The 25,419-nt window shown below is 37.3% G+C and overlaps 1 protein-coding gene across 2 annotated transcripts in view; it reads right to left on the bottom strand.

The window, feature by feature from the left end:
• Nucleotides 1-24,832, bottom strand: part of MED13L (mediator complex subunit 13L) — a 283,072-nt gene extending 258,240 nt beyond the window's left edge. Inside the window, exon 1 of one of the 2 annotated variants that reach the window (XM_019977211.2) lies at nt 24,645-24,832. In XM_019977211.2, the coding sequence (XP_019832770.2) occupies nt 24,645-24,716 (72 nt within the window). In that variant the 5' untranslated portion in view covers nt 24,717-24,832. The remainder of the gene's footprint in view (nt 1-24,644) is intronic. The other variant, XM_019977210.2, reaches the window with a different exon arrangement.
• Between the last annotated feature and the right edge of the window lie 587 nt (nt 24,833-25,419).

Raw genomic sequence — 25,419 nt, 5'->3', positions numbered from 1 at the left:
TTTGGTGAAATGGAAGGATGGAAAAGGCATATTTGCTTAGTAGGCGGGAGACAGAATAAGCTAAATCTTGATTTTCAACAGTGGAAGGTTCAGAATTTTAAAATCTGAAAGTAATTATAAACTGTATTTAGAAACATTTAAAAATTAAGATAATGAACAAAAGTAGATAAACACGTATGTCTCTGGAGAGGGTAAAATAGGGGCCAGGAGTAAGGGAATGCTATTCACTAAACCTAGGAATTCCCTGGAGATCCAGTGGTTAGGACTGACTGTTATCACTGTCAGGCCTGGGTTCAAATCCTGGTTGGGACACTAAGACCTCACAAGCAGTGTAATGCAGTTAAAAGAACAATAAAAACCTTTTAGAACTATTTGATTCTTTAACTATGTCAGAGTACAATTCTGTTCTAAAATTTTAAAAAACACTAATCAAAATGTAGCAAAATATTTAATACATACAAAAAGTTAAAACTAATTTTGAGAACTCACTTATACATTTTTACAGACTGATTTTAGGCAAATTCTTAAGCTTCAGAACAACTTAATATCCCATGAATTGTGTTGCAAAGCCAGAAACTTATTTTACTGGGGGTTAAGATAACTGTTGTTATCTGTTTCTTCTCTCCATTTTTAGACTATTAAAACTCTAGGTGGGCAGAGACATGCTTCCAGCTGCATGCTCCCTCCCATCTAGCTCCGCTCAAACTCTTCCTGCTCCCAGACGAGAGGTTTGCCAGGGATCACCTCCACAGAGGCAAGGAGCACAACAGGGCACTGGGCCTCTCATCTGACTCTCATCCAACATGGTATTTTCATGTTGTGAGAAACGCAGTACGGTAACTCCTTCCATACAATAAGTTGTATGTCACACATACATACCTTTGCTGACTCATAATAACTTTTTCCCTCAACTGTAACTTTCTTCCCAGCCCTCAGTTTACCAACACTAATTCAAAAATATAAAGATTTTAAAAATGGAGTGTAGCATGAGTGGAAAGGGGTGTTTTATTTGACAATGACCTAAACACAAACAATGTGAAGTAACTTATTTTAAAAGTTACTGCCATCCTAAGCTACACTGATAAATGTATAGTATCTAGATCCTATATAACAGATTTTAAGAGTCACTAGTCAATCCTGCTTTCAACTCCTAGCTCCTTAGTTTGAGAAAAATCTAGATAAGGTGCAACAAATTAACAGATTAGGATGAGGAAATCTAAACATGTCATATGGCTAGAGGTTATATGGCCTCATGTTCCAATTCTTTCAATCGAATAAATAGCAGAAAGAAAATAAACCCACAGCTGAATTAAGTTGAATGAAGTTAAGAGGCTGAAGAAATTTGAAAAATCTTCAAATTTAATCACAAAGAAGACTGACATAGGAAAGATGAAATCAATTTGCTCAGAACTGACCCAAGTAGTAGCAGACAATCAAATGGAAAAAACTAAAACAACAATGAGAGCTCACTGAAGAAAACAGCCCTGACTGGCATCCCTGAGAATCATAGGTATGGGGGGTTAGCGAGAAGCTGGTCAATGCTAGACGTGGCTTCAAACATCAAAGAGCTGGTTAAACAGTGTGATTTATAAGGTTCCTTTCAAACATGAAATACGTATCTCCTCCCTTTCAAGCATACGACTTCGTAACTCTAATATCATTTGTATCTCAGTCAAGTAGCTCAGGGGGTAGCAAACTAGGGCCTGCAGGTAGGCCACTTATTTTGTAAATTAAGTTTTATTAGTACACAACCACACCACGTATTGTCTATGGCTGGTTCCACAATACAACCATGCTGTTTAACCTGAAGTAATGAACTCTCTGGTTCTCTAAGGAAAAGTCTGCTCATCCCTAAACTAGGATAATATACACAGGCAAATATGACACTTAAAATATAAAATAAGAAGCACCAGAATTATCCTCCCACCATAAACAATCAAAAAACCAGACCAAAAAAAAAAAAAAAAGGAAACTGGTTTCAGATACTGGACGGCAGACAACACAAAGGTAGAATCTCTGAGGTAAAGAAAACCAATGAAGCAGGTCCTATAGAGTCTACGGTAACTAGAATATATTAAAGTAGATCACCAGAAAAGACAGAGTTTATACAGAAAAAGAGCTCCAGAGATCTGACAGGGTCTCTTCCAAGGCTGTTCCTAAATACCAAGTTGCACATTTAAACAAAATTCAACAGGTGCCAGGCAACCAGGGAGTTCAGTGAACTCAGAGCAATATAAACCAAAAGAAAAAAGAAAATCAAAATATATACAATCAAACATCTGAAAACCTGAGATAAAAAGGAAAATCTTCTGCAATGACAGGCAGGTTCTTTACCACTAGTGCCACCTGGGAAGCCCCAAAAAGAAAAATCTTAAAAGCTGTCAAGAGGGGAAAAAAGAAACACATTACATAAGTAGAAGCAAACAATATTTACAACAGATTGCTCAAAAGAAAATATGCAAGCAGAAAATAATGGAACTTGGGACTTCCCCAGTAGTCCAGTACTTAAGAATCTGCTCTTCCCATGGGTTCAATCCCTGGTTGGTTAACTGGGATCCCATATGCGACACTGTTAAAAAGCAAACAAACAAACAAAAAAAACCAACAACTGAACAAGCTGAAAGAAAAAAAATCTCCACTCCTATAACTCTAGATCAAGCACAAATCTTTCAAAAATGAAGGTAAAATACTTATTTTTTTTTTAGATCAACAGAAACCAATGGACTTGTACTTTAATAAATGTTAACTACAATAAATGCTTTTTAAAAAGTTCTTCTATTACAAGGAAAATTTATCAGATGGAAACCTAGATCTACACAAAAGAATAACAAGCACCAGAAACAGTCAATATATAAATATAAATCATGTATTCTCATTTTGAAATTTCCTGAAAAGCTAATTAACTGTTATTGCAAAAATAATGGATCATGGACTGGATACTGGATATAGAAAAAAAATTTAAAACAACAGAACAAAGGCCAGAAGGAGAAAGTGGATATACATTGTTCCATTAACATAAATGAAAAAAATGCACTATTTAGAGGCAAACAGTAATAAGCTAAAGATGCACATTATAAACCCTTAACCAGTTCTTAAAAACTAAAGAAGCATATCTAATAATGAAGACAATATGGACTCATTCCCAAAAAAAAAAAAAGTACTCAAAATAACCCAAAAGTGAAAGTGAAGTTGTACAGTTGTGTCCAACTCTTTGCGACCCCGTGGACTGTAGCCCCCCAGGGCTCCTCCGTCCATGGGATTCTTCAGGCAAGAATACTGGAGTGGGTTGCCATTTCCTTCTCCAAGAAAATAACCCCAAAACAAGGAGAAAAAGACAAAAAAAGAAAGAAAATGGGTGCAACAGACAAGAAAAAAGCCAAAATAGCTGATTTAAACCCAATCATATCAATATAATTATACAATTAAAAGACACCAATTCTCAGAGTGGATAAAATATTTAAAGGCCCAACTATATACTGCTCACAAGAAAAGCACTTAAAGAGTGAAATGACATAAAAAGGTGTATCAGGCAAGCATAACTTCTAAGAAAACCAAGTGACTACATTAATACCAAAGTTGACTCCAAAAGGACTATTACTAGGACGAGAGAAATTTTATAATGAGAAAATGGCAATTCTTCAAGAAGACATAAATCCCAAATGTGCAGGTATCTAATAACAAAACTTCAAAATATATGAACCACAATACAGATATATATATCTAAAAGGAGAAATTGACAAATCCAGAATTATAATTGGAGACTTCAACAGGCCTCCTCTCAGCAACTGATAAAACAAGTAGACAGAAAATCAATAAGGATATAGAAAAACATGAACACTATCAACCAACATAACCAAACTGACATTTATAAAACATTATAACTCAACAAAAGACTACACATTTTTTTTTCAAATGCACATGGAACATTCACCAAAAGAAACCATATGCTGGGCTATAAAATAAATATCAATGTATTTTCAAAAGCTGAAATCTCTGAACAGAATTAAATTAGAAATTAACGAAGTATCTTCAATGCTCCCCTACCCCACAAATAACTTTTAAATAATGCACAGGAACACCTCCTGCCAAAAAAAAACACAAGGGAAACTAGAAAATATTTTGAACTGATTATGACAACAAAATATACTGAAATATGAGGGCTACAAGTAAAACAGTGCTCAAAGAGAAATCTGTAGCATTATATATTCATAGCAGAAAGGAAGAAATGTATAGAATTGCTCTAAGCTTCTTCCTCCGGAAGTTAGAAAAGGTATAAATTAAATAAAATGCAAACTGACGGAAATAATAAAGCAAAGAAATAAATGAATTATAAAACAGACTAACAAGAGACAAATCCAATAAAATGAAAAGCTGGTTATTTTAAAAGATCAATAAGATTGACAAACTTCTCACTAGGTTAATCAAGAGAGGTAAAAAAAAGACAAATTACCATTATCGGGAATGAAAGATGAGAAATTACTCCACATCGTAATGACACTGTAAAGATAATGTAATTACTATAAACAACAGTATATCAATAGTTAAAACTACTTAAATGGACTTCTTTGCAACAATTACAAAAGTAACACACACACACAGACCTACATAGCCCTTTATTAAGAAGTGGAATTCATAAATTAAAATCTTCCCTAAAAGAGTTCTCTAAGGCAAGATGGCTTCACTGGTAAATTCTATTCAAACATCTAAGGAAGCAATACCACCAATTCTACACAAACTTTAAAAAAACAGAGGGACTACTTATCAATTCATTTTTAGGAGACCAACATTACTAAGACCAAAGATGTTACAAGAAAAGAAATCTACATGTCAATATCTTTCATGATCATAGATTTAAAAATCAGTAACAAAATATTGGCAAATCAACTCTAACATTATATAAAAATGATAATACAGGAGTTTATTTTGGGTATTAAACTTAGTAGCATTAGTTTGAAAATCCATCAATGTAATTTCAGTCAAGTTTAGTTCAAAAACTCATCAATAAAATACCCCATATTAACAAAACTTGTGATCAACCCAACAGAGAAAACATTTTACAAAATTCAACACCAATTCATAGCAAAAAGATTAAGCAAACCAAGAATTAAAGGAAACTCTTGCAACTTGATGTACATTCTTAATACATTTCTATTCAACTTTGAACTATAGATCCCTCCCAATCAATGCAATAAATAAAGCAAGGAAAAGAAAAGGCATACAGATTAGAAAGGTGTAACACATCATTTTTATTCACAGACAACAGCATCATTTACATTTAAAAAGATAAAGGGACTTCAGAAGAGCTACTAAAATTAATACAGTTGACCTTCAACAAACACAGGTTTGAACTGTGCAAGTCTGCTAAAATGCAGAATTTTTTTACTACTACAGCACTACATGATTCATGGTTAGCTAAATCTGTGGATGCAGAACTGGGGATATGGAGGAACCATGGGTATGTTATAACTGACTATAAATTATATTCAGATTTTCAACTATGGGGATGGTTGCTTCCTATAACCTCCATATTGTTAAAGGCTCAACTGCAATTGAATTTAGGGAATTTACAGTGTGTGGGATAAATATTGGGCTTCCCAGGTGGCTCAATGACAAAGAACCCGCCTGCCAATGCAGGAGACATAAGAAACGCCAGTTCGATCCCTGGGTCTGGAAGATCCCCTGGAGAAGGGCATGGCATCCCATTCCAGTAGTCTTGCTTGAAGAACTCCACGGACAGAGAGAGAAGCCTGGCGGGTTACAGTCCATAGGGTCACAAAGAGTCGGACACGACTGAAGCGACTTAGCATGCATGCACAGGATAAATATACAAAAGTTAACTATATTCTATCAATACATACTGCTGCTGCTAAGTCGCTTCACTTGTGTCCGACTCTGTGCGACCCCATAGACGGCAGCCCACCAGGCTCCCCCGTCCCTGGGATTCTCCAGGCAAGGACACTGGAGTGGGTTGCCATTTCCTTCTCCAATGCATGAAAGTGAAAAGTCAAAGTGAAGTCGCTCAGTCGTGTCCAACTCTTCATGACCCCCTGGACTGCAGCCCACCAGGCTCCTCCATCCATGGGATTTTCCAGGCAAGAGTACTGGAGTGGGGTGCCACTGCCTTCTCCGATCAATACACACTAGCAGTGAACCGGAACTACACAGAACTACAACTTAGCACTAAAAAGGAATTATCTACTTAAACAATATGAAGCCACACAAAGGGGACTATATACTATGTGATTCCATTCATAAAATATCCTAGAAAAGGCAAAATGAGTCTACAGTAACAGAAGATCAGTGGTTGCCTGGAGGTGGGGGATAGTTTCACTGACTACACATTCATCAAAACTCATAAATCCGTACTGCTTAAGATGGGTAATATTTTACTGTATGTAAACTATACCTCAATAAAGATAATAAAAAATGTATTAAATTAAAGAACCTACTTTAAAAAATTTCTCAAAGGAAAAAAATCTATTTTTAATATAGCCAAAGTAACCATATTGTGTATCTCCAATATAAATGAATCTTTTACAAAGTATACAATATTTTCAAAAAATATTATTTTATAACAATAGTTATTATTTTCAATTATTATTATTAACATTTTCATATAGTTATTTTCATGCCTAACTATATCAGGACACTGATTAATGATTTATATTTATTAAACTTAACTAAAAGAGAACTCTTATGAAATACCTGGGAACTATTTAATGAAGTTCATTAGTGACATTGGGATGATTTCTTATCCAACTGCAATAAGACTATAAATAAAAAATTTACATTACTTTCTCTGTATATCAGAGATTGTTAGCTCCCTACCCAAGCATGAATGGCTCCTTCCTCCACAGAAACACACTCCAGTGCTGGGGAAAACAATGTGCTCACTTGAAGAACTACATTTCCCAGCCTCCCTGAGGTTAAGTATGGCCAGATGCGTTATAAAGAACTTCCTAGAAGTTTCCTTTAAAAGGAGGGGTGTGGCCCTCCTACAGTTCCTTCTCCTTCCTATCTAGAATGTCACCAGGATGATTAGAGTTTGAGAAGCCATCTTGGACAATATGCTACTTGTGATAAACTAGAGATGATGGAATAAACAAGAAAGGACGAGCCTGGGTCCCTTGATGACTGAGAAAAGTAACCAAGCCAGTTCTAATGCTGCCTCCTGGTTGCATGTATGCAAAAAAGGAAACTTCTACCTTGTTTAAGCTATTTTTATTTTGAAATAAGCACATGATTATGTTACTATAATAAATCGTTTCTGATGAGCATTTCTGCAACTGGTTTTTCATTTTCAAAAAAATTTTTCGTGAGATGATGAGTTTTTTTGAGACTATACAGTTACCTAGGTTTTTATCTTGCCCAGTCATTGACCAAAACAATAAACCACCCTAATTTTTCAACTGATTTCTCTATTTGGAATAAAGTAGTCTAGGAGAAAAAAAAAAAAACCTGTCTATCTGTGGGAAGAAATTTTAAGCTGCGTTATTACTCCATTAATCTCTGATGAAACTTTTTAAAAATGTAAACTGTGTTATCACTCCATTAATCTCAGGCAAATCTATATGCTCCAGTGACTTCTACCTTCATGCTTATGCTAAATTATATGGTCTACACTGTTAATATTTAAAAGGCTCAGGAAAGAAAGAGACCAATAATGTCTGGAATAGCTAGGAAGAGCTTCACAAAAACTCTAAAAGGATTTAGACAAGAAAAGAAAGGAGCACACAATACAACGCACCAGGTTAAGTGCTCAGGCTTTTAAGTCAGTGACTCAGCTCATGACTGGCTGGCTGTGTGACCTAAGGCAAGTCACTAGAATCTCGCTTCAGTTTTCTTATCTGAAAAATGGGAACAGTAGTATCTATCTCATCAGCATCTTGATGAGAAAATTTATGTAGCTGGCAAGAAGTTAAGCAATTCCAGGCATTCAGTAAGCACTTTTAGAGCAAAAGCTCTGACATGAGAATGTGTGCAACATGTGAAGATCTAACCTGAAATAAAGATGCCTGTTAGTGAATGGTTGGAAATTTTAAATAGAAAAAGAAAACAGAAGGCTTTCTAGAGATTAAATGCTTTTGAAAAATAAGAAAATTCACAAAATATGTATACCCGTTTGTATAAAAGCATTCTCATAATCTCATTAGAAATAAAGAAACTGCAAATTTAAATACTGAGATATTTTCTGCTCAGAGTATAAAAATTTAAATAAGTTTCACAATAGGTGAGGATAGAGGAATTGGGCATTTACATTATTGCCCAAGGAAATATAAACTGACACATCTTTCTGGAGAATTTATGGTTTTAACTATCAAAAATGCATAACTACTTGTTACCGAAAAACTGAACTGTAATATTTCTCACAGTTGATGGTTAAATAAACTGTACATCCAATCCTGTGAAACATGATACAACCGCTTAAAAAAATAACAGTGAGGTATATCTAAATTTACCTGGCAGCAAAATATTTACTCGAAAATATTTTGAGACTTTGATTCTATGACTTTAATATTTTTTAAATGTTAAGTTGAAGTGTATGTTGCAGGGAAAATGGGAGAATTAGCCCCACCTGTAATTTTTTTAACTACAAATACGACCATCTTCAACAGAATGCATAAACTGTGGTACAAGAGTAAATGATAATTGCACATTGTTGGAACATAGTATTAAATAAAAAGGTAAGTTGCAAAGGAATATAGTTCATTCATAAAAAGTTCCAAAACCCAAAACTATATATATGTGTGTATATATATATCACACACTAAATTCACATGATTAAAACTTTGTTTAAAAACAGATGATAAAAATAAAATCCAGAATAGTTACCTCTGAAAGGATAGAAAAGAGAATGGAAAGCAATCACAGGACTTCACAAACGATAAGATGTTCTTTTTCTTACTCTGGGTATTTAGGTACATGGGTGTTCAATGTATCATGATTGTTTGTACCTTACGTACAATTTATACATGCTATTATCTAATGGAAACAATTTTGAAACTGCAAGTTCATAAGCACACAAACATTTTTTAAAAACCTGGAATGATAAAAAGTAAACTAACCTGGAATGATAAAAATTAAACAACTGGTAGTTACCCCTACATGGGGAAGGGGAACCTCCTGTTACCAATATTGAATTATTAACTTATAAAATTAATTAAATTTATAAAATACTCTTCTCTTTCAAATTATAATTATGAAAATGGTAACCACATGGAAAATATGTTAGTGCATACAGCTGAATAAAGAACTGTATTTACCCTGTGATGATATCTGTTTTTCAAAAATTGCACGTTAACAAGAATAAAAAAGTTGTGTGTGTCTAACACACAGAGATCTAACGGTGTGTCTGGATTATGTAGGCACTTCATGCAGTTTAAATTTCTTGGAAGTTTTATTTCTTGGAAATATTTTGTATTTCATTAGTACGACCTCACTTGGAGAGAAATTACAGAAAAATGCAACTGCAAGAAAGCCAACTCTCCACCTCCAGGGTAGCCAAGTTAAAAATCTAGCGCATGGGAAAGCTGAATGAATTACAGCCAATTGACAATGGATAGCACATGCTGTGCCAGTAAGTGCACTCAAAACAACTGGAGAGGATCCCCACCACAGCAAGGAGATTACATCAAAAGGTTCTGAAGTGCATATGTACATTTTAGCGCTTAACTGAGAACTGGTGCTGCCAAGTAAAAGTGCAGCGGGTAGGGAAAGCTCCAGAGCACAGGGAGTCCAGGAATGTGCTGAAAAAGGAAAGGGGCAGGGAGGGATGGGCAGAAAGTGAGGGACGAAGGGAAAACTTTTCCCAACATGTGAGGTGGAAATCTGACATGGCGTAACAATGATACTCTTATCTACAAAAATATTGTCGAACCAGAAACCTAAGTGCTGAGGGAAGAACAGGATGATAGGAATGAAAATTTAAAGGAACCAAAAATCAGAATAAAGAAGAGGTGTCAAAGATACACGCTGTTTTCTGGTTTTTACAACTGTCCTCTTAGTTTATCCACTATGCCAGTTCCTAAAAACCCAGCAGCTTCCACAAAGGCAAGAAGAAAAACAGGCGTAAAGGTCTTTTTCATCCTCCTACCAATAATATCACTAATATGAAATTAATATAAAGAAAGCCTTTAAATCTTAATATAAATAAAACCTTTAAATAAAAAGACTAAGTGAAAACCACCCAGAGCAGATTCACAGAGGGAAAATGTAACCTGCTTTCTGAGCTCACCACTATTAAAAGCAGAAGCATCACGTAGCAAATGCTGGTAGAGCCACCGCTGTCGGGGTACACCCCACCTATTTCCTTTCTGTCAGAGTTTCTCCACACCCATTTCTGATCATAAACATTTCAAGAGCTCTTCCCCTACCAAAATATTCTTCATGACCACCTACAAACCACCACCATTCATCACCCACACCTCTCCACCCAGCCTACCAGCCTTGCCTTCTCCTTCCTTCCCCACCTTTTTAATTCACCCCTTCTTGCCCCTAAATCTTATTCTCTATTTAAGAGAGAACTCTTGTTCCCACTGCCTCAAGTCTTTTCTGAAAATAGGCAGGTTATAAAGGCTAATGTTTGTTTTTACTTTTTCCCCACTATCTCTTATCTTTCTGCCCCCAGCTCTTGTCCATAATTAATTTTAAAACTGTGACTTCCACGGGGCATAATTTAATAGCAAGAACTCAGACTCAGTGAATACTTTCACATACATATATGACTATGATCAAAGCATAGCTCTTTTTAACAACTATAGCTCATGGATGCCGCTAACAGTTCTTTGTTTTGTATAAACAAGGACACAAATGCTATAAAACCAAGAATATCTGTTTGCCATTTGATTCCTCTCCTATGACAAAATTTGGTAACCAACTTCTGTCAATTCTACCTCCAAAATATTACTTGATACCATTTCTTTCTCTTCATTCCTACTGACCCTGCATAATTTCTCAGATCTAGACTATCCTAAGAGCCTTCTCTCTGCCTTTGGGGTTTCTCAGCTATTACAGCTGACACTACACAGAACCCACATGAGTTTTCTCTCTGAAACATAAATCTGGTCAGGTCATTCTTCTCCTCAGTAGCCTTCAGGCACTCCCCTGTGCATACAGAATGAACTTCCAGCTCCTTCATGTCATCCAGTATAGCATCAAACATCATCTTTCAGGATTGTCTCCTATCTATTATAAGCATTAAATAAAAATAAGTAAACTCAACAAAAGAACAATTTCCAAGGGTATCTAGAAACAAACTCTTAATATATTATGTATGTAATTATTTATGTAACTGATAAATTTATTTATCTCAACCACATACTATTACCTCCAAACTCAACTTTTACAAAATAGCTAAAATAAAGTTCTATCCACCTAATGTGTTAAAACTGAATTTCACTATTTCAAATATTTTTTATTTTCAATTCCAATATTAAAATGTAAGGTGGACAACAAGGATTCTAAAATCAACAGTTATCTTTTAAATGAATGTTAACACATATCCACAGATTTCTCAGTTTTCTGGAATTTGTTAAAGTCAGCTCTTGGAGTTGTTAACAGCGTATCACATCTACCATATGAGAAAGTTTGACAACAAAGTTTAAGTCACTTTAGAAGAAAAGCACCTACCTTACTGAATCCCATTTGTTTTCCATCTAGACTATTTCTTGAGTTCACCATATAAACTATCAAGCCAGGCTACTCATCTTAACACAGTTATTAGAAAAGTTTCCTAAAAACAAGTACTTCTTTTTCAAATCAAATTTATAAAATTTACTAAAAAAGACAGTTCATTAGCTTACACACAGCAAAGGCTGGGTTCTCATGAGAATCATTCTGCTGTGTAATTAAGTGTTGTAGGAGCTTGCAGACAGACTCAAGAACCGCACCATCTGTCTGGGTTGCAAAGCGCGGTTTTACCATGATATTACCAAACAGCAACAAAGAATCATTTTCATACATATCTCAAGTAATTTACAGACAACTAAAGAATTTGTCTATTTAGGATCACAACACTTGATTCAATCCATACCCATGATAACACTTTGTTATGTAAACCAATACTCTTTGAAAAATGTTTTTAGTAACTTAGACTTATATACTTAGTTTTTAGTAACTTAGAAGGTAAACATTTATGGTCTTCAGTAGCTACAATGTAGATTTATGCTCTGGTATAAATTCTAAATGTTAAACTGTTCAGGTGTTAAATACATCTGTAAAATTTAAAAGTGCCTGTTATTTGTTTAGAATAATATTTAAAATCTATCCCAAATATCTACAGATCTAGGATTACACTGCCACACTTTTTGACAGGATTTCAATTCTCATTTTTTAATGTGAGAAATATTTTTTAAAGAGAAATTATTATAAATAAAATCATCTATGTAACATGAAAACCATAGGAATACAGCTGATTGAGAAAACTCTCATGATATTCCTGAATTCAAAAGCAGAAAATAATCCTTGCCACTGCAACTCAATCTAAATAATATAAGCATACCTGCCACAGATCAAACATCCTCTGCACCACCTCCTCTAACACTGAATGTTAAGGCAGACCATGAGAAAGTAAAATCCTAAATACGCACGTAAGTGCTAATCTTTGCTGCCTCGTGTCCAGTTCTTTGTGACCCCATGGACTGTACCCCTACAAAGCTCCTCTGTCCATGGGATTCTCCAGGCAAGAATACTGGAGTGGGTGGCCATTTCCTTCTCCAGGGGATCTTCCCAACCCAGGGATCGAACGCAGGTCTCTCACATTACAGGCGGATTGTTTACCGTCTGAACCACCAAGGAAGCCCATAGTTGACTATGTGGGCAGCCTCAAATGAGTAAAGCAACACTCAGTGGACAAAGGTAAGTTACTTTGGTTTCACAGGCCAAACTTTCCGTTAAAACCTAAAGAAATTGTCTCAATGGGATACTTTATTTATCCTAAGGCTTTTCTTTACAATTACTTCCATTTAGCCAAAATTGAGGAGGCTGCCGACATGGCTCAGTGTTAAAGAATCTGCCTGCCAATGCAAGAGACACGGGTTCAAACCCTGGGTAAGGAAGAACCCCTGGGGAAGTAAATGGCAACCCACTCCAATATTCTTGCCTAAGAAATCCCATGGACAGAGGAGCCTGGTGGGTTACAGTCCATGCGATCTCAAAAGAGTCAGACACAACTTAGCGACTAAACAAGAAGCCAAAAATGAAGCTCAGGAGGATGCTGACGTTTGCTAGACAGACACAGACAGAGCACAACTTACAATTCTACTCCTCCTCTTCTGATAATCCGCCTTGATCCCCAGAGAGCAAAAATGGCACTCCCAATATGTAGTCCAATCAAGGGACCACTAAATCCACCTCCACTGAAACTGTCCTGAAACAAACACACTGCAGCACCAGACAGAGAACCTGGAAGGCAACTGCACAAGCAAGGAAGGAGCTCTTGGCATACATGCATCATGTATGCAATCCAGTACAGCTGGCCTTGAACTGCCTGCCCTGAAGAGTGGAAAAGTCACGTGTAACTTCAGTCAGCTCTCCTTATCCATGGAACTCAATCCATGGAGCAGGTCACATAATACTGTAGTATTTATTTATTGAAATACACCTAAATATAAATGGACCCATGCAGTTCAACCCCATGTTGTTCAAGGGTCAACTGTATAGCCAAAAGCAGAGTTCTTCCCAGGACTTCTGCTCAACACCAGTAAAACCCCCATCAGAAGGCACTAAATTACTGACATAAGCAATAATTTACAGCAAAAAGCAGAACCAAGAGAAGAGAAAAGACACTGACCAAAGAAGTATACTTTAAAATAAGACTTTTCAGGACAGCTGACTAAACTGTCTCTAAAAGAAATTCCAAAGGAAAAAGACCAAAAGATACTAGACAATGGCATCAATATCTGATCCATTTCAAAGGAAAAGCTTCTCATTTGGGCACATGTGTTCTAGTTCTAGTGTGACTAGCTCAAAATTAGTTTTGTAATTGTGAAGTGTACAACCAAAGGAAGTGACATTTGACCTACTTAAAACAACCATTAAAGGAAAATAAAAACAAAAATGGTTGATAGTAACAAGAACATCAAGTAAAATGCAAAATTTTTAACTAAAAAAATTTTTACATGTTTATTCAGGCTCAAGCTCAGTATCTTTTAGTCTTTGAACTTAAAAAGCACTCAAGCTGCAACTGAGATTGTCCCACTGCCTTCACACTTACTCATTTCTTACACCCTCACAGCTTTTATTTCTCAGGTGTCTTCCTCTTCTCCCAGTGCTAACCCCATCACCTGGGTTCTTAATACCATCCCCAGCCTGACTGTTTCATTGATTATCAACTACTCTCGTATCTTTCATTTTTCTTTCCATCTCTCTACTACAGTTGCTCCTAACCTACAAATACAAATGAGGCTCTGGCCTTCTGAAAAACTGCCTTCATCTACCTTTCAGTCTCTCACCCTTCCCACTCCCATATCACCGCTTGTTTCACAATCAAGTTTCTTCAACTGCGAAGTGTACCATTTATTCATTTTGCAAGCTGCTGTAATTCAGGTTCTACCCTCAATAAGCATAGTTAATGATTTCAACCAAGTACCAAGCTGCCCAAACAGGAAACTTCCTCATCTTCCTCTCCTTAACTCTTTCCTTCAAGGTCCACCACAACTGTCTTTGAAAATTACGATTATTCCTTCTTTATTATTTTTATATCAGATAAAGCAAATTATATTGTCTACTGAAAACACTTTAACATATATATTCATGACTTGAATGTCTAGGCTTCATGAGAAGTAATTCTAGACCAAAATCTAATTTGTTTTAAATGCACAAAATTTAAAGAACGATAGGTTACACGGCTCAACAATTCCAATTTGTCTATGTAAGAGAGCAATCCTAGAAAGGCTTTTAAACATATTATTAAATGTAATACCATTTAACACACTTGTTTTTCCTCAATTCATTTCTCATAATAGTTTCTATATCATCTTGGATTATCTCCCACTTTTAGTTTCATATCCCATCTGCTCATTTAAGATTCACGTCTGTCCAGTTTCTGAAATATTTGTCACTTTAGTCATTAGCATTTTGCGTAATATAGCACTGTTTTTTAAAGTTCAAAACTGAATTATTTTAGAAAACTGATTATTTTAACATCACCACTTCTTAACCTAAATCAGTCTGCCCACACTTCAAATTTTCCACCTAACAAAAAGCAGATTTCAGTAAGTTTTTTGTACTGTTTTTTTAAAGGGAACCAAGACCATAGATTAGAAGTGCTCTCCTATACACCACTTAGGAAATATTCTCAAGGACAGACAGAGTTGACAACTGAGCTTCCAAAGAATATGCAAGCTTTCCATCCCCCTCTAAGAAGCCATATCCATCGATTCCTTCAAGACCCAGTTTAAAATTCCCAAGTTTTTCTGGTTGAGTTACTATGCTCCCTGTTCACGTTGCTCTCCCTCTCCACTTACCATATACAATCTTATAGAAACTAAATATCAATAGTATATACATGCAGGTCTTTATCCTACATATCAAACCCTTTGTTTAGTAGCTAAGCCAGCTGTCTCGGACTCTTTTGCGACCCCATGGACTATAGACCGCCAGGCTCCTCTGTCCGTGGGATTTCCAAGGAAAGAAATCTGGAGTGGGTTGCCGTTTCGCTCCAGGGGATCTTCCTCCAGGGGATCTTCCAACTCACATCTCCTATATTACATGCATATTCTTTACTACTATTTTACTACTATTCCCTAGGGAAGCTCATTAGCCCTTCTGTAAACCCAAGCCAGATTTCAAGCATTTCTAATGTATGTACACTATTTGAAAAAAAATTATATACATCCTAAATTTCTCAAGCATCTGTTGTTCAGTTGCTTAGTCGTGTCCGACTCTTTGCAACATGGACTGCAGCACACCAGGCTTCCCAGTCCTTAACCGTTAACATTCAAAAAAATTGTCTAAATACTTTATTAGTTACCCCATCCAATCTCACCCCCAATTCCCTTTGCCCTTCACTGAGGCTCATAAGTGCTCATTTATCATATAAAATAGCAGGTAGAAAAGACTGTCTTTAAGGGTGAATGAAGGAAAAAAGAGAAGAGAAAAGCTAAAGCGCAAAGATGACACCACAGAACCTGTTACTACTCCCTCCATTTTAGGGAGGACATCAGCAAAGAGGAAGCAGCAGCAGATACCCTCGGAAAGGAAAGGGACTATCTGCTTAAATCCTTGTTCCAAAACTGTTCTTCCCATTGGGGAGAGGCCACCCTCACCTCTCCATGCCCTCTTCAAGACTCTGTTTCAGACAGCTATCCTCTCCTACCCTTCAAACATGCCCAGAGTCTGGGTGGGCCTCATTCTCACTGCCTGGAGCTAAGATGGGTTTTAGGGAGGGCCTGCTCTGACAGCCAGCACTATAATCAGAGGAAAGGTACTCCTAATACCCTAAACTTTCCCATAAAAATGCTCACATAAATATCATCTGAGTTCTATAATACAAGTAATTAAGTACAATACAATAGGCTACTATCATTTGTAGCGACAGAATTAAGGGTAGGTTTTATTTAAAAGCAAACTTACGAACAAATTAACTTTTTCTAATATTTAGAATGCTGGAGACCACTACATGTAAAATTCTACACTTTGGATAAAAACTTAGGACACTGTTCATAATCAACATGACTAAAACTACAGACTGGGGCAGAGGGGCTTTCCTTCCTTCAACAAGGTCTAAATATTTTTAGATGTCACCACATTATTAAATGGAAAATAGAAACTGGCTGGCAGTTGAGGATATATACTTTGTTCAAAACAAAGTAAGGATTATGACATGTGTGTCACACTAAAATGTGATTTAGTCTTTAAAAAGAAAAAGATATTTATTAAGTACTATTTCTGACATTCCCTGAGACAAATCTCAAAATGTTAATAGAACTGCTATTTAAAGTTCAAAGAGCACTCTGGAGCTGCCAAGGAATTAATAGCTTAAACTACCAAATAAGAGTCACAGTTCAATCTCCAGTCTCAGCCAGTCAGAGCTCTGGGTTGGCACAGCAAAATCACCCAGCTTATTAAAGACACACTGTGCAACCTGAGAATCATATACACAAATGAAAAGCTGTGACATCTCAAGATGGCTCATTTATAAAGAAAGACACAAGAACAATTTAATCTTCTGCTCCCCTCAAAAAGCACAAATTCAACATAACTGCCATACTTAAAACAAGTAATTTTGCTGTTCCACTTCCTAGTTAACTGTCTAGGGTTACTCTATAACTTGAGTTGTAATTTGCCAGAAAACTCTTACTACTAAAAAACATTATCTAGTCGTCCAAAGTGCTTTCCTTAAAAGATACTCAAAATGATTTCTCACAAACTCCCGTATTTCCATCAAGTTTATAGGAGAAAATGAGGCACAGAACCATTATGTGACCAGATTTAGTCACTAGTTTAAAAAAAAGGCGGGGGGGGCGGGTGTTGAATACCACTCAACTTTCCCTATTACCAGTTTACTACCGTTTTACTGAGCTCATAGAAAGTTATCTTATAACTGAAGATTAAGCAAAAGCCTTCTTACAGGATACCTCTTAGAGAATGAAAATGGAGGAATTTTGGATCAAACCTCAAATAAAATCTCCAACAGGTTCCAAAATCTATTAGATTGCTACCACCTTACACAAAATCTAAATAGGAACCAAATTCCTACTCCTTTGGGATATAAGCATGCATCTCTTGATCAGCTGGAAATTTTTAAGAAAGATTTTCTAGAACTCATCTAAAATATTACCAAGTAACAGTACATACAGCCTAAACAATGTATGTTCAGAACACACAGCTGAACAGCTAAATAAACCTCAAAAATAATAACAACATGGTGTGATCAGGGCCTAAATGGGTAATGAGAACTCCCTTACGAAACAAGGTGGGAAAGAGAATAGTTGTCCAGTCATTCATTCATTCAACCGAGTTAACAGTATTTAACTATGAAGGGAATGCAAAGATGGCTTAGACAGGGTCACTGCCCTACGGAAGTTCATATGACTATCAGAGGTAGACAGAGGAGGTAGATGGAAGGAGCAAGAGTGACAAGTTCGATCTGTGGGTGTCAAGGAAATCTTCACAGGGGGATGACATTTGACCTACTTAAAGATGAGGAGGACTGTGCCAAACATATATGTGTGCAATAGAACTAGGAGCTGGTTCCTGAGTTGGACATACGTATGTTTTTCCTTATTTCTCTTTAGAACATTATTACTCAATCCTGTGAACTGCCAACACAAAATGCTTTTTCACACCTATTTTACTCTTGTGAATACCTTACTTATTAGCTCTCAAATTAAGCACAGATGGACTGTGGGAACTTTATGTGTCATGCAAAAATACTTCCTCAGAAATACATCAATGATGGGAGTGAGGGGAAGGATCATGGTTTTCATGCAACTTAATATGTTTTATGTGAACAATCTTTGTAATTTCCACTAGTATTATAAAGAATTCTGTGCATAATTAATATTTTATTTGAAACAAATCATTTCTTCAAATTTAATTTTAATACCAAATGTCTTAAATATATCCAATTAATGTAGTGATTTAATACAAATCAAGACAATTATTACAGTAAAGAGATCTAGCGAAGATTGAGAAAACATGTTTACCTGAGAATTTACCTAATTCTCTTTATCTTCCTTTTCATTTTTTAAATTACAAATTTAAACAATGTAAAATAAAGGCACAAGTGAAATTTTAAAACAATCAATTCAGGATGTTCCTTTAACAGTAATGGAATTTCACTGTACTTGGAAAAAGTACAAAATGCAGAAAGCTGTCGACCAGGGCTCTGTACTATTTCACAGTAGTAGAAATACAGCTTTAATAAGACTACCACAATTTATCTAGAATGAGAAAATAAACATTCAGAAATATACATAATAAACTACAGAGTATGGAAATGCCAATGGCGTAAACATTCTCCCTTGGACACCATTGATTCTTCTAATTCTCATCTAGAAAGAACAACAACAAAAAAACCATCTTTCTTGACTAGAATCCAAATGTACTCTAAGACATTTTATTAGCTTAAAAAAGGAAAACAACTTTATTCCAACAAACATAACTAAAACATGTTAATACAAATGCAAGTAAAACAGGAGTTCCTAAAAGAAAACTATGATAGCCAATTTATGACAAGAGAATCCAATCTATAGTACAGATGATTTCAAAAATTAAGTACACAACAAAGTAGTGCGGTGAGGGAGCTGCCTCTAAAAGAAACACCAATCACATATTAAAAGCATTTAAAACTATTTTTGTGTAAACTAAAGCAAAGATAGAAAACCATGCTGATGTACATAAGTGACTTTATACTCAACAAAAATTGAGCACACATACATATTTCATTCATGCAAATGAACACGAATTTACAATTCCTCGTTTATGTTAATATTTACCAAGATTAATGGAAAATCATCTCCCCTATGTAATGAAGTGAATTCCCCCAACAGAACAAAGCTAACACCTTCAAATCTTTCGAATAAACAATGAAAGCACATACTATAAAAGGAAATTATCTGAACTGGATAGAAGTTAAATGACTCAAGAGAGAAGGAAAGTCCGAAATTCCAGTACACATTACAACCGTTGATTCATTAATTCCAAATCTCTAAACCAGTTCTATGAAACAAAAATGTGTGCCTGCAAATTTTTTAACTACCCCCCACAGCACATTTTTAGACTACCTACCTAATTACCTCATTTTGCAATGCACTAAATGCAATTTCTTGAAATAGCAATGTTTACACAATGACAAAATAGAAATTCTGGTAGCCACAACACACACTCTGTAAAGCAAGTTAGCACATAACACATTTTAAATAAAGGACAATAAAAGAAATGCCACAGAAACTCTTTTTCTCCATTTCTAATAAATGGCTGCAATGCATAGCTCAGTAGTAACATCTAATATTCAACCATATTACTAATTCTCATAAACTTCGTCTAATCTCTTACAGTAGCTAACTTCTGTGAAATAAATATATCATCCACTTTCAAAACAACAATAAATCAGTACCTTCTACTACTATTTCAAAGGAGAAGATTATGCTTTTCCCCTACTGAAAACAAATTAAACCATTCAGAAAAATATCTAGTCTAGGAATTCCCAAGCGGTCCAGGGGTTAGCACTCTCTTCCAGTACATGGGTTTGATCCCTGGTCTGGGAACTAAGATCCAAGCCGCCAAAAAGAAAACAATCTAGTCTATCTCTGAATCAAACTTTGGGAAAAAGCTGAATTATTTCAAAAAATCCAGATAAATAACCTTAATACTATTTACACTGAATTTCACCTCAATTTTAAATAACTTAAACATTACTATAGAATATGCCTATCTTTTGTCAATATATAATACATAGACTATAGTATAAAGTGGGGATAGAGTATTTTTCTTATTAATCAGAGAAGACCTTTGAAAATGTTTGATGAATACAATTAATTCAGAATTAACTAGGCTAAATTAGCCCGTGAACAAAAAAGATAAATCTTTCCATGCCTAATTAATATAATCCACTACTATATTCCAAAGAATATAGTAGTGGATATAATATATAATCCAAAATATTCCAAAGAAAGTGCTAAACTACATAAGCACCTGGCATAAACTCAACACTCATTGTCGTAAGGCACCCCCTGCCTTTATTCTCACAAAGCAGCAGCCGCAACCTAACTTCCTCTCAATGAACTAACTCTTCAAGCAATAACACAGCAACATATTTTGTAGCATACAAGTCCTGCGTACATTATTTTCTCTTTAAAATTATGAACTCATCACACGTACAAATGGCTCTTTAAAACGGTCCAGTAAACTGCTATGCTATGCCTTAAATTGCTGTCTATTATGTACTTAAAAATATTTACTAGCAATTGGAGGTTAATACAGCAACTACTACCGGGTAAGCAATTATTGCTATTAAAAATATATAAATATCATTAAACAAAATGAACCATCATGAAAAACAGACGCTTCACGTGTAAATACTAACACTGGAAACTCAGATAAAAAAATACTCTGTATCAAGTATTGGCATTTGAGAAAATTAATCATTCCTTCTTCCTCATTTTCAATTGATGGTCCTCCCCATCTGGTTCTAACTCAAAAGAACAAATCTCAAAGTTTCTACAACTATCTTCCCTCTCTGCAAAAAAATAAAAATAAATCTCAAGAAAAAAGAAAGCAGGTCAATGAGAGATTATTGTAAAATCTTCAAATATTGAATGAATGGTCCTTAATAGGAATTATGTACTAATGTGTATTTCAATTTAGGAAGGAAGAATTTGATACCATCCCCCAACTACCCCATAATTAGGAAGATTCTATGCAAATAAAACAATAAGAATGTGGGGCATACATAACTAAGAATTAAACTGCCCTGTGTCAAAGAGTATATATATATACTTTATGAAGGACATAAAACCACTTTTCTCTGTATCATCTTGAATAAGAAAACAGAAAGAAACAAAAGTAAAGATATACTTACATCAGGAAATTATAATATGTCTTTCCACAAGGGTGAGTTGACATCCCATAGAGCATTTGTACACTCTCCAAAAGGGCAGATTTAACACACTTAACTGAATTATAACTGAGTGAATACATAACAAGAGTCTCCCGGAAATGTGATGGACAGCATGAGAAAACAGTTCTGAGTCACAAAGGCACAGTCAGGCAAGCATTTAATGCAGTAGCTACAAATCTCACAACTGCCAAGAATAACCCATATCATGTATGCACAATGGCATTTTTCACATGTTAGGAAAAGAAGCAGGGTTGACAAAGAATTTAGGAAATATGATGATGCCATGCAGTAGAATATCAGAAGACAAACTAAGTAAAGGACTAACAAAAATCTTTAAGGCATCTGACTGCCCAAATCAACTCCTGCTAAGCCAGGTGAACACCTTGAGGTAACAGAAAGTGGGTGGGTCGTTAATGTGGTACAGAACTTTATCAGCTCTAGCTTACATTTCAATCCACATTAATAAGAGTATTTAGGTAAATTCTCTATAAGCAATACTTTTCTCTGCTCAAAAAAACTACAGGTCAAAAAGAAAACTATATGCTAATATTATATACTAAGAGTTTTTATAATACATGCTTTATTTTGAACAGGTGATGATTTTATCTCCTTTGGAATTAATTATTCTATACAATGTATTTTAGGCAACATATTTTTGAAATTCCAGGTTGCTGCTGTATCTGATTTTCAAGAAAATGCTCAATTTGGAGCAAGAAAAATTTACAGTATCAGCAGCTCCTTAACGGATTTGTAATTTTTTAATAGCCAGCTATCCAACCTCCATCTATAAGAGAATACAGACATTCCACCGTCTTTCAAAAAAAAAAAAAAAAAAAGCATTTCTGCATTTCAAAGTTGCTACCTAAAGAATAATTCTGTTTAAAAAAAAGTATACTCAAAAATCATTCCTGGTTTAAGCACAAACCTTTAGAAAGTCAGAAAGCACAGAAGTATACAAATTGTTTCTCTCCTACAAATTGTACACTCTCCTACAAATAGTTTCTCCAAAACATTTAAACATCTTTAGAAACATTATCATTCTTACTTAAGCTTTAAAAAAAAAGGGATAAAAAAAGAAATGATATATACTAAAGACTGGCTACACATGTATTTTCATTCCTACATGAAAGGTACTGTATACAAAATAGCCACATATATACAAGACATTATCAGTCAGCATGATATATGGTAATTTGGGGGAATCTCTCCTCACTAACACTGATCTATTTGGTCATTTTAATTTCCTGATAAAGTGTCAATGCGGTCACCAGTCACCAAACAAAAACCATTTAAATACCCCTTAGTCAATGTCTGCTAACCTATGGAAGTCCCTGAGAATCTGAGTGATACTAAATGAGAGACTGAGAGAAGAAAAAAAGCAAGGGGAAGTTATCACAGGACTGAAAGGGAGAATCACAACTTGTAACTGAATTTTAAGATTAAATATCCAAAAAAAATGTGGGGAGGAAAAAAACTGACCTGCCATTACTACAGTAAAAGCACAGATACTATGTCACTCGGTCTCAGAAGGTAAAAATAGCTTGTCTTCATTTTTTTTAATCTGTATAATGAAATATATTTAATAAAGCTTCCATTTGAAAAGTTGGCAAGAATTTGTATTTCTCCACTAGTCTCTAAGGGAAAAAAAAAAAAAGCATCTATGCTACCCATAATTAAATGTAACTAATTACAATTTGAACACTAAATTATGTATCCAGTGTAAACAAAGATTAAGAGGAAATAAAGCTCTATGTACAGGAGATGTTATGGAAAACAATTTCCAAAATGCATCTTCTCTAAAGGCAGTCCCCCAAAAAGGGTACACCACTTAAACAAAGTTAGGTTTTTTAAAGTCTAAATTAAACAAACCGTTCAGCCAATTTTCCAATTATATTCCACGCTTGAAACATAATTGCCTTACATCTGTTTACAAATCTTTGCTCAATATTTAAACAAATTCGTAGTCTCCCGGGCACATAGCTATACATACAGTTACTCATGCACAAAGCACATATTTAAAGACCACGCACTGCAATTATTAGTCTAAACGCCAGGTTTAACAACGTGAATGTTTTCAGAGCTAGGTAATACGACCCAATAAAAAAAAGCAAAGATGGCATTTACCACCAAATGTCACTGCCACCGCCAGGAAAGAGTTGCTGGAACCCTATACATTTTTAATTTCGATGAATCTAGACGCCGTCGTCGAATGCCAGGCTTCCAGGAGAACAATTGACACCCTAACTGCTTTAAGATTAAGGCAGGCGATTCAAATCCAAAGGAAAAGTTGTCAATTATTAGAGAGAGAGCGCGAGAGAGGCGAAGGCAGATAAAAGCGATGTTATCAAACCGCCCAGCTTGTTGCTTTGTGTGTGTGTGTGTGGATTCGTTGTGAGCAGAGAGAAAACAGTTTTTAAAAGACACAGGAGGAGAGAAAGAAAAAAAAGCTTTCTCCACCTTCCGTCGGCTCGGTGCAATGGCTTTAAGGCTCTCCAGCGTAGTAAGCCCCGAGAGGCAGGCGGCTGTCGATGTTTACAATCGCCGGAGCTTCGGGTGCAAGAGTCCTTTACTGACACAATCGCATTCAATCAACTGTTTTCGGGCGAAATTGCAGGTGTCATTATGGAATTTTTTAAAAAATTTAAAAGGCGGGCGGGCGGGCAGCCGATCCGACACAAGGGGGAAAAAAGCTGCTTATCGCAGGCGCGGGCAACACAAGGCAAAAGCCTTCCACATTTAGGAGGGGAAAAGAGGGGGAAAGGGAGGGGAAGGGGAGTGCGACTGCAACAGAGGGTGGGCGTTCGAAGTGCGACCCAGAATCCGCAGCTTTGAGACTTCCACATGCAAATTCCACGCCGAGCGCCGCGCTCACAAATGATTTTTAAAGAGCCAAATAAACACTGGATGGGATCCAAGGCGAGGGAGAGACGATCCAAAAGGGGGAGAATCGGCAAGAGAGAACGGCGGGGAGAGGCGAGGGAGGGGCGAAGTCCCGGCGGCGGGAGGAGAAAGTTGGTCGGCGGCGGAGGTCGACCCCCCCCACCCCACGGCACAGCCCCCTCCCCGCAGCCCGGCTACTCACCAGCGAGAAGAGGTTGGAGTGACAATCCTCCAGGCTCGCCCCGTTCGCCACCCAGTTCGCTGCCGCAGTCATGATCCTCCGCGAGCCCGGCCGCCAGAGCGGGGCATGTCGGAGCGAGGCGTCCGAGGCGAGGCCGGGCCGGGCGGCGGCGCCTCGCCGGGGAGCGTGGGGCGGCCCGGCCGCCGCCGCCGCCGGGGGAGGACGCGAGGGCCGGCGGGCGGGCGGGAGGCGCCGCGGCGACGCCGCGCCGGGGGCGGCGGGCCCGGGCCGGCGGGGGGGTCCGCGGCGGCCGCGCGGCTCCTTCCTGCTCGGGCGGCGGCGGCGGCTGCTCCCGCGGCGGCGGGGGGCGCTGTCCGCGCGGCCCGGCGCCCTCCCCGCCTCTCAGGGCCCCCGCTGCCTCCCGGGCCGGCGCTGCGGGCCGGCCGCCGCCTCCGCCTTCCCTGTTCCTCAGCCGCCGCCGCCGCTGCTGCCGCCGCCTTGTTTATCTCCAGCCACCGACTCCCCCTCAGCCCCCGCCGGCGCGTGAGGGGAGGCGAGCCCTGGAGTCGCCGCCGCCGCTTCGGAGCCGCCGCCGCCGCGGAGCGCGAACTCGCGAAGGGGGGGGTGCGGACGAAGCCAGCGGGCGACCCCGGCAGCCGAGCGACGTCCCCTCCTTCCTCTTCCTCCCCCACCCCCCCCTCCTCCCCAGTCAGCCTCGCTTCTCCTCCCTCCCCGGGCTCGCTCGCTCTGACAGCAATGGCGGCCGCCGACCGCGGCTCGGCCCGCCATTGGCTGG

The sequence above is a fragment of the Bos indicus genome, chromosome 17 (assembly GCF_029378745.1).
Source record: "Bos indicus isolate NIAB-ARS_2022 breed Sahiwal x Tharparkar chromosome 17, NIAB-ARS_B.indTharparkar_mat_pri_1.0, whole genome shotgun sequence".
In the NCBI taxonomy this organism is placed as follows: Eukaryota; Metazoa; Chordata; class Mammalia; order Artiodactyla; family Bovidae; genus Bos; species Bos indicus.
The sequence above is the reverse complement of the archived record's forward strand: the minus strand, read 5'-3'. Positions and strand labels throughout refer to the sequence as shown.